At 36.6% G+C, this 15,265-nt stretch overlaps 1 protein-coding gene across 3 annotated transcripts in view; it reads right to left on the reverse strand.

The window, feature by feature from the left end:
- agtpbp1 (ATP/GTP binding carboxypeptidase 1) overlaps window positions 1-15,265 on the reverse strand; it is an 85,153-nt gene that overhangs the window by 56,766 nt on the left and 13,122 nt on the right. For 2 of the 3 annotated variants that reach the window (XM_088630203.1, XM_088630204.1), the window contains exons 3-5: window positions 11,045-11,175; window positions 3,710-3,777; window positions 716-779 (exon numbers count right to left, since the gene is read on the reverse strand). In XM_088630203.1, coding sequence (XP_088486329.1) covers window positions 716-779; window positions 3,710-3,777; window positions 11,045-11,175 — 263 coding nt within the window. Of the gene's footprint in view, window positions 1-715; window positions 780-3,709; window positions 3,778-7,586; window positions 7,714-11,044; window positions 11,176-15,265 lie in introns of those variants that run through there. The other variant, XM_088630205.1, reaches the window with a different exon arrangement.

The following is a 15,265-nucleotide window of genomic DNA, read 5'->3' on the forward strand; positions in this document are numbered from 1 at the left end:
TGAAAGCTTTCCCAGAAATTGCCCACAGATAAAGAAATCACACAAGCAAACAATAAAGCAAGGCAGGTCTAGGGACAAGCATATCACTCAAACTGAGAATGCAAGCTCTAGCAATCTGTGGGTTACATCTGCGAGGTACTATTTCCTTTTTTTGTGGACAGTTTTAAAAATAAAGAAAAACATACAGTTCAGGACAGGTAGTTGTACATCATAGCCATGTAGGAGCATCTATTTTGTTTTAGTTCACATTTTTGAATGCCAAGCAATACTTTTGGAATAAGAAACATTAGGTCAAACTGAGCAGATGCAATCACATCTGCAGTACACTAAGTTAACTAAATAGCCTTCAAGTGAGACATGCCTCTGATTCTGGTACAAAGTGCAATTCAAATTTTAAGACTTACATATTTTAATTAGACTGAAATACATTTAAAAGGGAATATAAGAGGCCTGGCATTGATACCATGCAAAATAATTAAAATATTGCATATTACACAAACACTATCAATCTACAATGTGTAAGTTGCATTATATACCCACTTTTTCCAGTGTTTCAGTAATTATTTCAAACACTGCACAGCGTTTTGCATACAAAGATTCTTTTGATTTTTATTTTGCAAATGTCTATATACACGAGGTTAGAAAGCTCAATAAGTGATCAAATAACCATCTGATTTGTGTAAAAGCTGGTTTGCATTGTATGTACGGTACTTACCCAATGAGACCAATTCATTTAGAATGCAGAGAACATTCAGTACAGTCTGATGGTCCCGTGTACTCTATTAAAGACAAAAAGCATGCCTGTGTTTTAGATCTCCCCCAAACACCAAGAAGCATACTATGCTGTCAAATTAAACTGGCAATGTACAGAAACCACATTTCAGTACCTACGGTACATGATGTGATTAATATGTCATAAAAATAATGTATGTCTTTTTGCAAAGCACCAAAAGCCAGTGGTGGGTGGGCACCAGGAGGTGTGGCATGCCATGACACCACACTACAGGCCATTGCATGTTCTTCCTTACTGGGTTAGAAGTTTTAAAGCAAACAAATTGCAAATGTGCATATTTTATCTCAATCTAGCCATGCATGCATTAACCATGACTGGAAAATCAACTGCTGGCTGTGAAAACTTTTTTATAGGTACTGTACATTATATGTCAATACAAGTGTCTGAGCTGTGTATGTTGGGAACATACCTCATGCTAATTACACCATCCCTTATGGACATCAATTCCCCTTTATCAATTATTTTTATTTAGGAACATATCCTGAACTTATAATGGTGACTTTCGATATATACTGAAGAGTGCTGACTGCTTAGCACTGTGTAACATTCTGACATTTAATTAACACCGTGCTTACTTTTTCTGTAGTTTTATTGTTGTTTAATGCTACTGTTTAAAGTGCCGTTTGCATTTTAAGCAGATGTAATTGTAAGTCTCTTTGGTCAAAAGCGTGTGCCTATTGAATAAATGTAAAATGTACTGAATAAATATAAATGGGAAAATATTTTGAAGGTTGAATGATTAAAGTGAGTAGAATCTAAAAATGTTCAGGATCTCATAAAAAGAGACATTTTATCCATTACAGTGAGTATTTCCATTAAAGAAATTATAATAATTTTAAACATTTAAAACAAAAAGTAAAGTCAGTTTATTTAATGTTATCCTGAGTCCTGTGCAGATCAATTTTTCAGGATTTTTCAGTGAAACGTACACATTAGACACCACTTGCATCATGTATCAATATAGACTTTACACAAAATGAACATAATGTTGTTACACAAATTATAACATTATTGAAATATATTTCAATATATTAATAATAGTAATAATAATGAACATGTTACATATATGAACAAATGTTATATATAAAAATTATGTAATTTAAATATATTAGTAAAAAATGTACTTCATTCTAAGGCATCTCAATGTAAACACAAGATGATACAACTTACTATAAATAAGAATTGAGTGTATTTTATTCACCACACTAACAAAAATGCGGCTGCCTTGATCAGTCTTTACACACAGGACTGGGAGTGCTGTCTTCTTGTGTTTTGATTCACTTACGTTCTACACTAAGAGTATGTTTGTTCTATTTGTTTTCTCCTCATGGGGGACAAAAAAACAAAAACGTCACATTGCAGACAAAGAGACATAACTGGATGATGGTGTGACACCATACTCAGATTCTGTTCTTATACTGTGACAACTTTCATAATATCAATAAATGAAAAGCTACTGCATGTGAATGGAAAGAATATCATAAAAGATCAATAACAGCTATACCATTCAATATCTCGATATTTCACTCTAACAGAAGTGTTTTAGTCATATGGTAGTCTTTGTTTTAAGTTGGCAAGCCTTTGTTTTCTCTACAGCTTTGCAAAGCTATGGGCCAGTTCAGCAGTGCATTTTCACAGAATGTTGATCCCTAAACTGTTATCCCTAAACTTGCGTCTCAACACATAAAACGGGGTCAGAAACTAAACCCCAGCCTCTGTGGAAGCATATGTAAAATGTTTTAGATGATGAAACAATTAATGATGAAACTATTCCAACACTAATGAACTTGAACTTTATTGCAATATGTAACCGGTACTGATACAATGGAATTCTTACTTATAGAAAGTCTCTCGATTGTAAAACAAGTGTAAAAAACATGACAAAGTGCAAACAGTGCATCAAGACAATGTACAAACAAACAATAGATAATGTGCAAGCAAACATGTAGACAGTTTGAATGTAAACAATACAGACGTGTAAACAATGACTGGAGATGTGCAATAGATAAGAAATCATAAAGAGGTAGATGTTGATGGTGCAGGTGTGGTCCGAGGGGGATGGCTAAATGTCTCACTGCTTGTGGATAGAAGCTATTGAAGAATCTAGTGGTAAGTGTCCGTATGCTCTTATATCTCTTGCCTGAGGGCAGTAGGGTGAAGAGCTCATGCCCGGGGTGGTGACTGTCCTCTGTGATGGCCAGAATTCTACCACAGCAGCGGTCCTCATAGAGCTGTTTAATCTCGGTGAGATCGCAGCCGATGATCTTCTGGGCCATATTGACCATTCTCTGCAGTGCCTTTCTTTCTCGCGAAGAGGTGTTGCCATACCACACGGTGATCCCATTGGTGAGGACGCTCTCGATGGTGCAGCGGTAGAAGTTCACCAACACATGTATTGGCATCCCCCATCGCTTGAGGCACCTCAAGAAATAAAGGCGCTGCTGAGCCTTCTTCATGATAGAGTCAGTGTTCACAGTCCAGGCTAGAACTTTAGAGATGTGAATTCCCAAAAACCTAAAGCTGGTGACTGTTTCCACTTCCGTTCCATCAATACTGAGTGGGCTGTGAGTGTATGGCCTGTGTCTCCGAAAGTCCACTATTAGCTCTTTCATTTTCTTTATGTTCAAGTCCAGGTTATTGCTATGACACCACCTAAGCAGCTGTACAACTTCATCCCTGTAAGTGGACTCGTCATCATCACTGATCAGGCTTATTATAGTGGTGTCATCGGCAAACTTAATGATGCAGTTGTTGCTGTGTCTTGCTGTGCAGTCGTGAGTAAATAGGGAGTAAATTAGATCTACTAATCGGTAGATCTGATGAGTGAAGACATTTAAAAGGTTCTAATATTTTAATCTTCAAAGGAAAATGAAGGTCAAACATTCACATTACAATGATCTAATTTGAGGAAATTACCTCTAATGTTGACAAGATCACTTCCATTCCACTGGAACCCTTGGCCATTACTTCTTTTCTTGTTTTCTCTGAAAGGCAATTTAATAAAAAGAGTACAGATACGCAATAGGGCCTTAGAGCAATATAGTAAAACTGGATATTTGCTATTCTAGGAAAACACTAGGCTTCATCAAACCACTCACATTTTGTGAGATATTACAGAATGTACTCATATTCTGTAACTTACTAGAGATTTTACTAGAAACCATTTTGTACTTCTAAAAAAAAAGTTTTTCTTTGCCTAAAAAGACCACAAAAAAAAACATAAGTCCACAAAAAATTGATTCTGAGCAAATTTTGGGATCAAAAGTCAACAGCAAGAACAACTTAAACTATGGGTTCCAGCTAAGCCTGGGGACTGTATATTCTAAAAAAAAATCATTATTTAGTTTTTCATAGGATTAGACCAAAACTCTCTCTTTACACATACTAATTCAAGCAATATATTTCAGATCAAATGCAAGTTAGGTAGAATTTGAAAAACAAATGATAAAAAAATAACAAGGGATTTGATGTCTTCTGACTAATACGATCACTTCCAATGTTGACATGGTACTGCTATCATGGTAACCCATGGTCTTAATTAAACCACTGTAAATTTACATCACTCTTCACGCTTTCAGAATTTCCACAAAATGCAATACAAAACCCATTTATCACAAGTTTTCATGAAGAATGAATTTTGGACACTAAGTTCATCCATTTTCAGTCTACTAGTCCTGGTAAGGGTTTCACACTATGCCATTCATTACAAATACTGTATGCTGAAAAAAGCACTGTGCTGCAGGCTGCTAACAAAGAATATACCCTCATTTAAAAAGCAGCTCTGTAAACTTGCAGGTGTTCATTATGTGCCTGAGTGTGAACCACTAGAACACTTTACTTAAGCTCTCCAGACGCTGTCCAGTGAGTTTCACATAGAGAAATTCAGGTGTATACCATGGAAAGAAACTCTTGAAAGAAACTAAGTGAGTTTTAAGGGCAGCGTGTTTATCCAAATTACAGGTTAACACAGTGTTAAATTACTGACTAGGTCAGCTGACAAAGATGAACAAGGAGGGAATTAAGGATAGCATTAGAGAAATCAAGAGTGGTTCAAAGATTTCAGCTGTCTAAAACAAATTGTGTGTTCATCTCACTAAAGAAAAGGGAACACAGACATCAAATAACACTCCCTTATGATCAGCAATCTGGCCAGAAGCACAGACCAGATCAAGGGTGCTACCACAGACGTGGGTGGGACAGTTTTCCAGTTGAGTGAGAACAAGGCAGTCCGAAGTGGATAAAAAAAAAATCAGAAGCAAAGTTGCAGGCCAACGAGTCAACAAGAATACTAAAATCACCAAGTATTAATACTGGGCAACTCAAAGTGTTGTCAACAGTTCAGATACAAACACAGGACAGGAGGCCAATAAACAAGTAAAATAAACAATGGAGTGCAGCCATACAGCTTAAGAGCAAGGTATTTAAAGGATATCATTGGATAATATATCACTGCAATACTTAAATCTCTACATTGGTTGTGTAAAAAGTCACATATTTAACATAAGATCTTGTAACTGACATTAAGGCTCTACATAATCTGACTCCATCATACATCTCTGAACTCCCTCAAATTTACACTTCCTCCCTCCATTCAGTTAAAGCTGGTCCCTTGCTCATTGTACCTACAGTAGGACTAAATCTTGGGGACTAAATCTGCTATGGAATCGTTATGGAATTCCTTTCTTTAGACTCTTTAGACAGACAAAATCTTCTTTTCCTAGGCCCTTTTACATTTCATTCTGTATGTTCTTGTTTCATTTGTCTTTACTTTTTATTGCATTTTTTATCTTTTCCTTCTTCATCACTCTGTGCAGTGTCCTTGAGTTTTGAATGGTTATTATTATTATTATTTAACCCTTTATGTACAGCGAAGAGAAGGTCTTGAAAGACGCGGGCTTCACTGTAATTTGAGAACTATACTTAAACTGCAATCTTTATTATTATTGCTATTAAATATGATTAAACTAGCAGTAAACTTCTGTAGTTATCCTGTGAAATAAATTGTAATGTTCAGCCTAGTGGTTTTTATTCTCCTTTCCAAACAATTAGAAATTACAAACCTAACTTTCCCAGAAAGCACATAAATTAGACCTGTCTTTCATTTGCCAACTAAATCTCTGTTCAGGTCTGCGTACAAAATTACACCACAGAGAAGAATAACAAAGTCGATGACAAACTAAAACACTTAAGAAAACTGAAAAAAAAAGATATCTAAAATATTTATTCACTTGGGATTTAAATCTCCACTACTTTTTGTTGCTTCTGGCCTTCTGGCCCTAAACTCTCATCATTACATGAAGGTAATATAGTTCTTTTCCCCCTTCTGAATCATCCATTTAGACCAAGACATCAGAAATGAAGTGCTTGGCTTCACAGCGAACAGTTGCACACAGAACAATATGTCCTTCAGTGAATGGAATGAAGTCAGCTAGGTGTTCTTGAGGTTACAATGACCTGACCTCTTCAAGTTATAAGGTTACTGCAAGCACCAGTCTTTATTAAAGGTGATGTCTACTCCCTGACTGATATTAAAGCACTGTTTGAATCCTAGACTTCCACTTTGAAAAGAAGTGTCTGGCTTGATGATCCATGTCAGAGAATGTACAGTATTTGTGCAACAAAAAAGAAAAGTTTCAGCTCTCCAGCCAAGCTCAATATATGAAAACTGAGTTATCTGAATGCATCTGATTTTTCCAGGGAAATGCAAGAGCCCACTCTCTGTACATGGATGTTGCTCTGCCTTTTTTAAGTATACATCGAATCAGTTGTAACAATAAAATAAATGTTAAATGTGGTGAAAGCACAACTCCAAGTCATTTTCCTAATTTTACTGATATATACTATACAGTATATACTAAAATTGCATGATGGATAATTTTGTGACTTGGTGTTGATGATATTTATTTATATCTACTGTATATAAATATAAACATAGATATATAGTTTCAGATATACTGTATAGTTATTGATAGTATATCTAATCTGCAAAAAAAAGCAAGTAGTTCAATTGCTGGCATAATACAAAACTCAATGGAAATTTAAACATGCATAATAATATTTCGTTCTAATAATTGAAATAATTTACAAATGCAAACAACAATAACCCTTAAAGATAAAAACAATATAGTATTATTCTGGAAAGGCTAAAGTACTTCACTGTAACTATACATTCATACAAAACAAACATTCTTTACATTGTTTAGTAATATTTTTTCAGATTTGTAATCGTTAAAACACAATTCTAAACTCATGATACCTGGACAAGTTCAAAATAAAACACATTCCCTGATTCTCACTGCCACAAATCAAGCCATCAATTTGTGCTGTGCTTTTGATATTGGATGAGTCTTCACTTCCCGTATAGAATTTTCAAGCTAATTAGTATTGATCTGCATGTGTGGTCTAACTGTACTGTAGAAATGGGATGCATCTTAATTTATCTAGCTAGGTACATCTCTTATTTTTTAAACATTAAAAGAATGCAAAATAGAATTGTTTTCACAGAAAACATTTCAAAGCTGCTTCATGCATGAAGATAAAAAAAACAAAACAAATATTTTGAGGTTTCTGCTGGCAAACACAACCATATTAACCATATTCACATATTAACCATGTTAATGTTAAGGTCTAGTTATACTGATATTCCAAGGAGTAAAAAACAAAATACACCTCTCAGGCCTTTACACTATGTGTAAATAATTTCTACAGTTCACAGCAAGTATGCACTGATTGGAATGCTGGATTTACCAACCTTTACTAATTAATTTCGTTTCTCATTTACTGCTGTCCTTACCATGATTCTTTTGCTCTCCTAGTGTCTGGTATCTGGAAGAACTAAATGCTCGATTTGACAAGTAGTCCATTTCTGAAAGCAATGATGGCAGGTTCTTTCAGGATAACTTTAACATCAGTCCACAGTACAGTAAAGCTGTAGATGTCAGCACCATTAAGAACTGACCCCTCCTTTTTGAAAATGGGAAAGTCGTACACCCACACTGAATTGCAGGAGTGAAAAAACACAGAGTGCTAGGCAAGCTGAAACCTGGCAGCTGATGTTTGTATGTGTAAAGGCAACTGGAAACCTAAAGCAACCAAATACAGAAGTGTTTCATATAATCAATGCTCCTCTCTTTCGAGCTATGTATTTAGAAACATAGATGGATACATAAATAGTAAGATATGCATCTGTGCTTGCATTTTGTTGCACGGCAGGAGGTAGAGATGCCTCAGAGTAACCAGAAAAGGCAAGGATAAAGTATAGCTCCCAAAATGCTTAGTGATCACCTGACAGGGTAATAGTGTAAAGCAGGAAGAACAATAAGTGCTCAGATACTTCAGACTGGCAGAAGAGCACTACCAGGCTCGCACTGACTGTCGGGAAGATGAAGGTGAGAGGCAAAAGAAACAGGAAAAACAGTGAGACAGAAAGATCCTTGGGTGAAGAAAAGCAGCCACTAGCAACAGAGTTTTGAGAGGACGTCTATTGTAGAAGAGAGACTATTGACAGAAAATAAAATGAAAAAAAGCATGCTGGCAAAAAAACGTATTTATTACTTTGTTGTGTTGAAAGCATGTTATTTTCCATACAGCTGTATTCATACTAAACTGAACTAAAGCGATGAGCCAGTGCTCTAAATAGACGGACAGGCTTTTGTACAGATTTATTTTAATCAAATATAAATACCACCGTGCCCACGTTGAAACTCAGTCCTCTTCAATTCTTAAAGAGTCTCTTTGGTTTGACCAGCACCCTGGCAGCAGGCTTTCAAATGTCTGTGCATAACAGAACTGGATTGAGCTAGAAAAATGAAGGAGTATCTCAAGGTATTGAAGCTTTGCAATGGCTTTACTGCAGGAAGGTAGTTGGTGACTGAGATAGGAGCCAAAACCTTCAATAAAGGAACCGAAAAGTGAGAAATTGTCTTTACTATAATCCAAGAGAATAGAAGCAAAAGACAGGAAAAAGAAGAAAGACAATTTAAAGACATTTCAGTGGCTGGATGCCACAACAGGCAGGGAAGCAGCTGAGGTCAAAGCTGTATTTCCCAGAAGGGAAAAACTGCAGTTCCTACCACATGAAAAAAAGGAACAAGAATCAATGTTCTTCTTCAAAGAAAAGTTGCCACTGCTACTATGACCATTAAAGAACCTCAAATCAGATTGGGAGAAGGTTCCACTGAGACTAAATTTGGCCAGAGAGGAATAATGTTGTGTTGCCCCAGAGACCCCTGAAATAGGGAAAGAGAATCAGCATCTTCCTGAATTCCCCAAAGTAGGAATCGAAAAGACACGGAAACCCACACAGTAGAAGAGCATACTGTAGTTAACTTGAGAATGCACTACCAAGAGAGTGTCTGAAAAAGTGTAGATACCAAATCCATCAGCTAAGAGGCATATCCTGAACTGTGCACAGCTGTAAAGACCACACTGACGGATGGACCCCCTTTTGCCTTTCCCTAGGTAGCACAGATGACTCCTCCTTAGAACCATTCTTACTGACTTAACTGCACTTTTAGTGGAGTGTACAGAAAAGCGCTACATAAGTGTAAGCAATTAATTAATTAACTATGGGGGCCAGTTCACTAGACAAAAAACCTGTGTATATTTCCCAAAACAACTCAAACTATATTGCTAGAAGGTAAAACAAAGCTGACTTTGTTTATTTCTAGTATTCTAGCTTCCTTAGAGACTTAAAACATGAAATCACTGCAGTACTAAGATGAAACACCAACACCAGGTTTTTAAACAATTTGACCACAGTTTTCAACATTACCCCAAGACCAAGTAAATAATAAAAACAACAACATTCATCCTTCATCTACAGTATGTTAGCACAGTTGGTACATCTGCCCCCACCTTTCCCACCCCCCATGTGGATGATGACTTCACTGTGATGCAAACGGATTCAAAATTGATGGCTTATGTTTCACATTGTGAGCTTTCATTTTTACAGCCTGCCCATAGATCACATAGCACAGAGCACATAAATCAGTTCACACATACCAGTGAAATAATTTGAAAACATTTCCTTTTTTAATTCATTTAAACCCCTGATTCCTTTCTAGATTTGCTGGCAATAAAAAGATCGGTTTGGAAGCCAGCCCTGCAGAGCCTTACAACCAATTGGGATGTATTGACTGAGCCGCACTAACACAAGGCACTATCTCTTCCTTCTGCTTGGCTGGGAGTGATTCTGACACCAGCTAATAAAAGACCTAGTGAAAGAAGTTATCATCAGGTGCTGAATTAGCTAGCAAGCACAGCACATGTGAAAGCTGCCATGGGGAGGACAAAGTGGCAAAAAATAGCAAGAGGGCAGGCAGAAGCAGGGTCAGTACAGAGGTCATGAATTGGCAAGGAAGGTTCAGATAGCATTCCCCACAGGGCAGTAAACTGAGCAGACTGCACGGCAAGCATCAGTCAGGGGATCCTGTTTCACCACATGCGACAGCAGTCAAAACGTTTCCATCACCTCCCGCCAAACTACACAGACATGCCACTTGAGAGCAGCTTCCCTCACAGGCTGGAAACATTTTCACAACCTAGGAACTGTACTCATGTGAAAATCAGTACGGATATCATCTAAAAGATATTTTTTTCCATAATTAACCATCTTCTATTTAAGTGTTTCCCTGTGAAGCTGAAATACCAGCCACCCCAAAGGTACATTATAAAGCAAGAACATCTTGAGGGTTTTCCCCACATTCTCTTTTATGTGCTGTTTTAAATGCAGCAGTTTATTCTTGTGGTTTTATTGGCTACTAGAAATTGATTCAAGCAGTCCTCCCCATTAACTGTGTGCAGCACAATACACCTGCCTCCAAAGATTAGAGCAAAGTGTAACAGGGACCCCTGCTGGCCAAAGGTTTACATGCCTACATGCTTTCCAGCATGAAGACCAAGTCAACAAACCTGCTAATGGGGAACCAGAAGCAGTGTGTCTCAAATTGATATGCTGATTACCCTATCCTGGACGTCAAATAATTAGAATCCTGAAACATTAATGCACAATGCATGCATCCCAAAAATGTAGCTCACAATATGAGATGCCTTGGCATGTATTCCTGTACAATACTCTTTCCTAGGATGTTATATAGGGACAAATTGTGGTCTGGCAGACATGGTATTGCAGTTCAAAGATGAGCTTTCTCTTAACAGGACAGACCACTGCAAACCAGAAAGGTGAACAACAGGAAAAGGATCCCCAGTTCAGGGTGGAAATAACTGGGATCTTCTCACTCATTACTTTACCTTGCGTTTGGATGAGATGAAGGATCTTGGATGTGATATGTCTTGCATTTTCCACATCCAGCGCCACTGGCTCTGCATTTATTTTCTCAAGCTGGGCAAGGAGGGTAAGTACCCTGGAGTTACTGGGGACTCTGGAATAAAGCACACAAAGAGTCACATTGCTTTTGAAGCAATAAAAACCTTGGGGTTATTTTCGATTCTGGCTTAACATTTGACCCACATGTACAGCATACTGTCAAAACATCTTTTTTTCACCTTAGAAATATCGCAAGACTACGCCCTACAGTATAAGGCTTTACATGGCTTGGCACCTCAATACCTGTCTGAACTTTTAACGCCCTACTCCCCACCTCGCAACCTCCGCTCTTCAAACTCTGCCCTCCTTACTGTCCCCCAAGCCCGTCTACATTGTATGGGCGACAGGGCCTTCTCCTGCTATGCCCACAAGCTCTGGAACTCTTTGCCCAAGGATATCCGAGAGTCACCTTCTCTTAACTCCTTCAAATCCAGACTCAAAACCTTCTTCTTCAGAAAAGCCTTTACTTAACTGGTTCCATTCTTCACCCCTCTGCTCTTCTTAGTACCACCTTCCACGGTCTCCTCTATTGTTATTGTTGTAATTGTAATTGTGTCTTATCTTGTGAAATCTTCCTATTTATTGTTGTAGTCTTCTTATTTATTGTTATTGTCATCCTGTAAAGCGCTTTGAGAAGCCACCTTTAAAGGCGCTATATAAAATAAAGTTTATTATTATTATTATTATTATTATTATTATTATTATTATTATTATTATAAAATCCCAAAAACCTTATTGGCAGCAGCCAGTTTTGAAAATAAAGCAGATTTTTTTTTTATTTGAATCATTTTGAACCTAAGGTTTTCTCACAAATCCATTAAAAATATATTTTTTAGGCGTCATTATAACTTGTAGTGAGTCTGATGCCATTATTTTGAGTGAATAATGAATATGCAGGTACAGTGTAAAAGGTGTATCCTGCCTTGTGCCAGGATATGCATGAAACAAAATAAATGTAGGAAATACATGGTTCTATGTTTTGAATTTTCCTTTATTTGCCTAATTAATCAACTTGGACAAAAATGTTTTTAACATCTTCACAGTGAAACAGTCTGCTTAGTTAATTGCATGCTATTGCATGGAAATAGGGGCAACTATATAAAGGTTGTAGTATAACTTAACTTTCTTGAAACTCAGATGCAACTTGGTATGCAAGCTACTTAAATTATGTAGCCAGCATTTAATTTTTCTTATAAGAACAGATGTTTGTGTATGAAAATGATTTTTAACACTTCATAAGCCCAGGGTGATCAGAATGCAGTTGGCAGTTATTTTGAACACTTAGCACATGCATACTGACAACTGGAAAGGTGACCAGAAATATGATAAATGCCGCAAATTATTTTGCTTTTATTGTAGTGCACTGAAAAATATGGCTTAAATAGCCAGGTTAAGTGACAGCTAAAATCCATGCTTCTGTGTGCAGTTGAATTGTATACCAGACCCCTAAGGATTCAATCAGCAAAGAGGATATACTGTAGGTGTTTACAGACAACGTAATTCTGCAAAGGTTTAGACCTAGCCTGAAACATAACTTATCTTGTCAGAAGCATCAACACAGAAAGCTTCAGTGGAAACTGTTGTAACACATTAGCCTGTCTAAATCTTAGTGTAAGCTAACACGTTACAGTCACCATAACGTAATTCAACACAATGCCTGACATTCAGAATGAGAAAAGAACTAGCACTATTCTTCTGAAGAGATTGAAATGTCTTTATTTTTCTAAAGATAGGACTCCATTAAACAAAAAAGCTTTCTGAGGATTGTACCCTTTTATGATTTGTAACATGACTGGAAATTTTTCACAAAGAAACACTCCCAAATATGTCTGTAAATTTCTTACATGTGTTTAAAAAGCCTGATTCAACTGGGATAGCGGTAAACACAGTGAATTCGCACAGCATTAAAATAGGCTAAAGATCGTACTTATGCAGCAGAGATTTCAAGTTTCACAGAAATTAGTGGAAACAAATTAAAATCAATTATATATTAAAGTAAAATGGAACAAAATTCTGAAGCACGTCCATATTCTTGACTAACGTCTAAGAGCCTTAGGCATAGTGCCTACAATGTGCTTAGTGGCAACAGTCACAATCAACATCTTTTCTGTCATTAATTTTGCTCACAGTTCTGCCTCTGAAGAATGCTTTCTGTATATTCACATCACTTCTTAGTATGACACAAGAGAATTAGGTTAATCATATTGGAGGAGAATATTTTTAAAGGTATGTGGGAAATTTAGCTGCATTGAGCTTCTAATTTCCTACATGTTTGCATTAGTTTTAAAATACATTTATTTTCTGACTTGCACAGTCAAACACAGACATTAGAATGAAATTCTGCTAAACTGTCGTCCCTACAGAGAAAGGCTCCATTTCTAAAACAACATAAATGAAACACAAGAACTGTGTTAAAGCAGATTTTACACATAATTGTTTATGTTATTTGTAAGACTATGTTCAGCAACCTCATACTCATCTTAATCTGACTACAAATTATCAGGGAATAATAGATCTGACTAGGATCTAAATCTACAAATTAAAGTGCCCGTGTGTATAAGGCTCTTTAAAAGTAACACTTAATAAGATGTATGAATAAATGTCTACACACTTTTCTTTCACAAGAAAAACTCAGGCTCTTGACAGTAAGCTCCAAATATAACCATTAAAGTAAACAACAAAACCAAAACAAAAATTCTTGCAGAAAGCACTTACATTTGAAATTAATTAGTAAGATTTACCGTATCATTTCAATAAAATAATTATTTTGAAAATAAAAGGACCTTAATATTCCGTAATAACAAAGATATTCTCAGTGTTAAGAAAAGTAAACATTCAAAGAACAAAGGTTTGTCCTTATTCTGGTTTGTCAAGGGATAAAGGTTTTGTCCCATTTCTTACCCTGTATTTTGAGTCCCCTTATTTTTGTTATACAGTACATACAAAAACTTAGTATGTGGTATGATAATTTATGTATAACATTATAAGCAATAACAGAGCTTCAAGAAAGCTCCCCAAATTATACCACACACTGGTCTGATCTAGCATTTCCAATCACACTAGAGGGCAGTGTTACAAATGCATGATGATTGATTCAATTTTTATAATGAAAGGGGACTTTTGAACTTACATTATTTTTAAATTTACATTTACTTTGCTAACTCACATGGGTGAGGCCATGACCAGTCTGTATTCTGAACATGAGTGTCAGATTCCAAATGCTGCACTATGTGAACATCTTACCTTTTCTACACTATTAGATTGGGTGTATTAAAAAGTACACACTTTAATTTATTGAATGTGAACCTTGCATTTGGTTAAATTTAGCTGTGCTCATCGGCTTCAGAACCTATTTTGGTTTACATATCAACAGGCTATGTATATTTTGACCAAAAACAAAGGAGCCGACTGTGGATTGTTATAAATAGCCTAATGAACTTTAAGTAACAGACAGGGGAGAAGGTTTGCTCCTAATCTTAGGGATGGTGTAATTAGTCAGTTTAACCAGCAGGAGAAAGTGGCTACTAAATCACAGTTTTTGGAACAAAAAAAAGACCTGCCAGAGAAACTGGCAGAATTTTCTTGATCATGCGTGCTGCTACTGCACCTCAACTTCAGTACTTAAATAAAGGCCTGATGATCGCTTCAACTCTGTAGCCTGGACCTTCTTTTCCCCAGTCTCCTGAAGAGGGTTAACCTCATCTGTCTGCCTTCAAGCTTGTGTCAGCAGTGGGATTCTCAATAAGATAAGGCATATTTATTTAGTTTAAAGGTTACCCCTGAGGAGACCGTCATTGGTAAAATTGGTAAACAGAGCGGGTGTAGGGATTTACATGTTACCAATATCCTGATGTTAGGGCCATAACACCTTTAGTTATTCAAAGATCATCTCACCCTCTCACAAGCAGTATCATATTTCAACTGAAGTACAAGATGCTGTGGAGAAAATAGTAAACGATTTAGCACAGGAGGGCATAGTCAGATTAACTATATCACACCAATTCTCTGGTGTGGCCGGTAAGAAAGGCTGATGGATTGTGGTGTTTTATTATTGATTACACCTGCATGAACATGCCTAAACTTCACTCCATTGTAGCTACTTCTGTAACAATTTTCAGATATTGGAGGAGATATGACAATTTATA

Source organism: Lepisosteus platostomus, chromosome 4 (assembly GCF_059453375.1).
Source record: "Lepisosteus platostomus isolate fLepPlt1 chromosome 4, fLepPlt1.hap1, whole genome shotgun sequence".
Taxonomy (NCBI): Eukaryota; Metazoa; Chordata; class Actinopteri; order Semionotiformes; family Lepisosteidae; genus Lepisosteus; species Lepisosteus platostomus.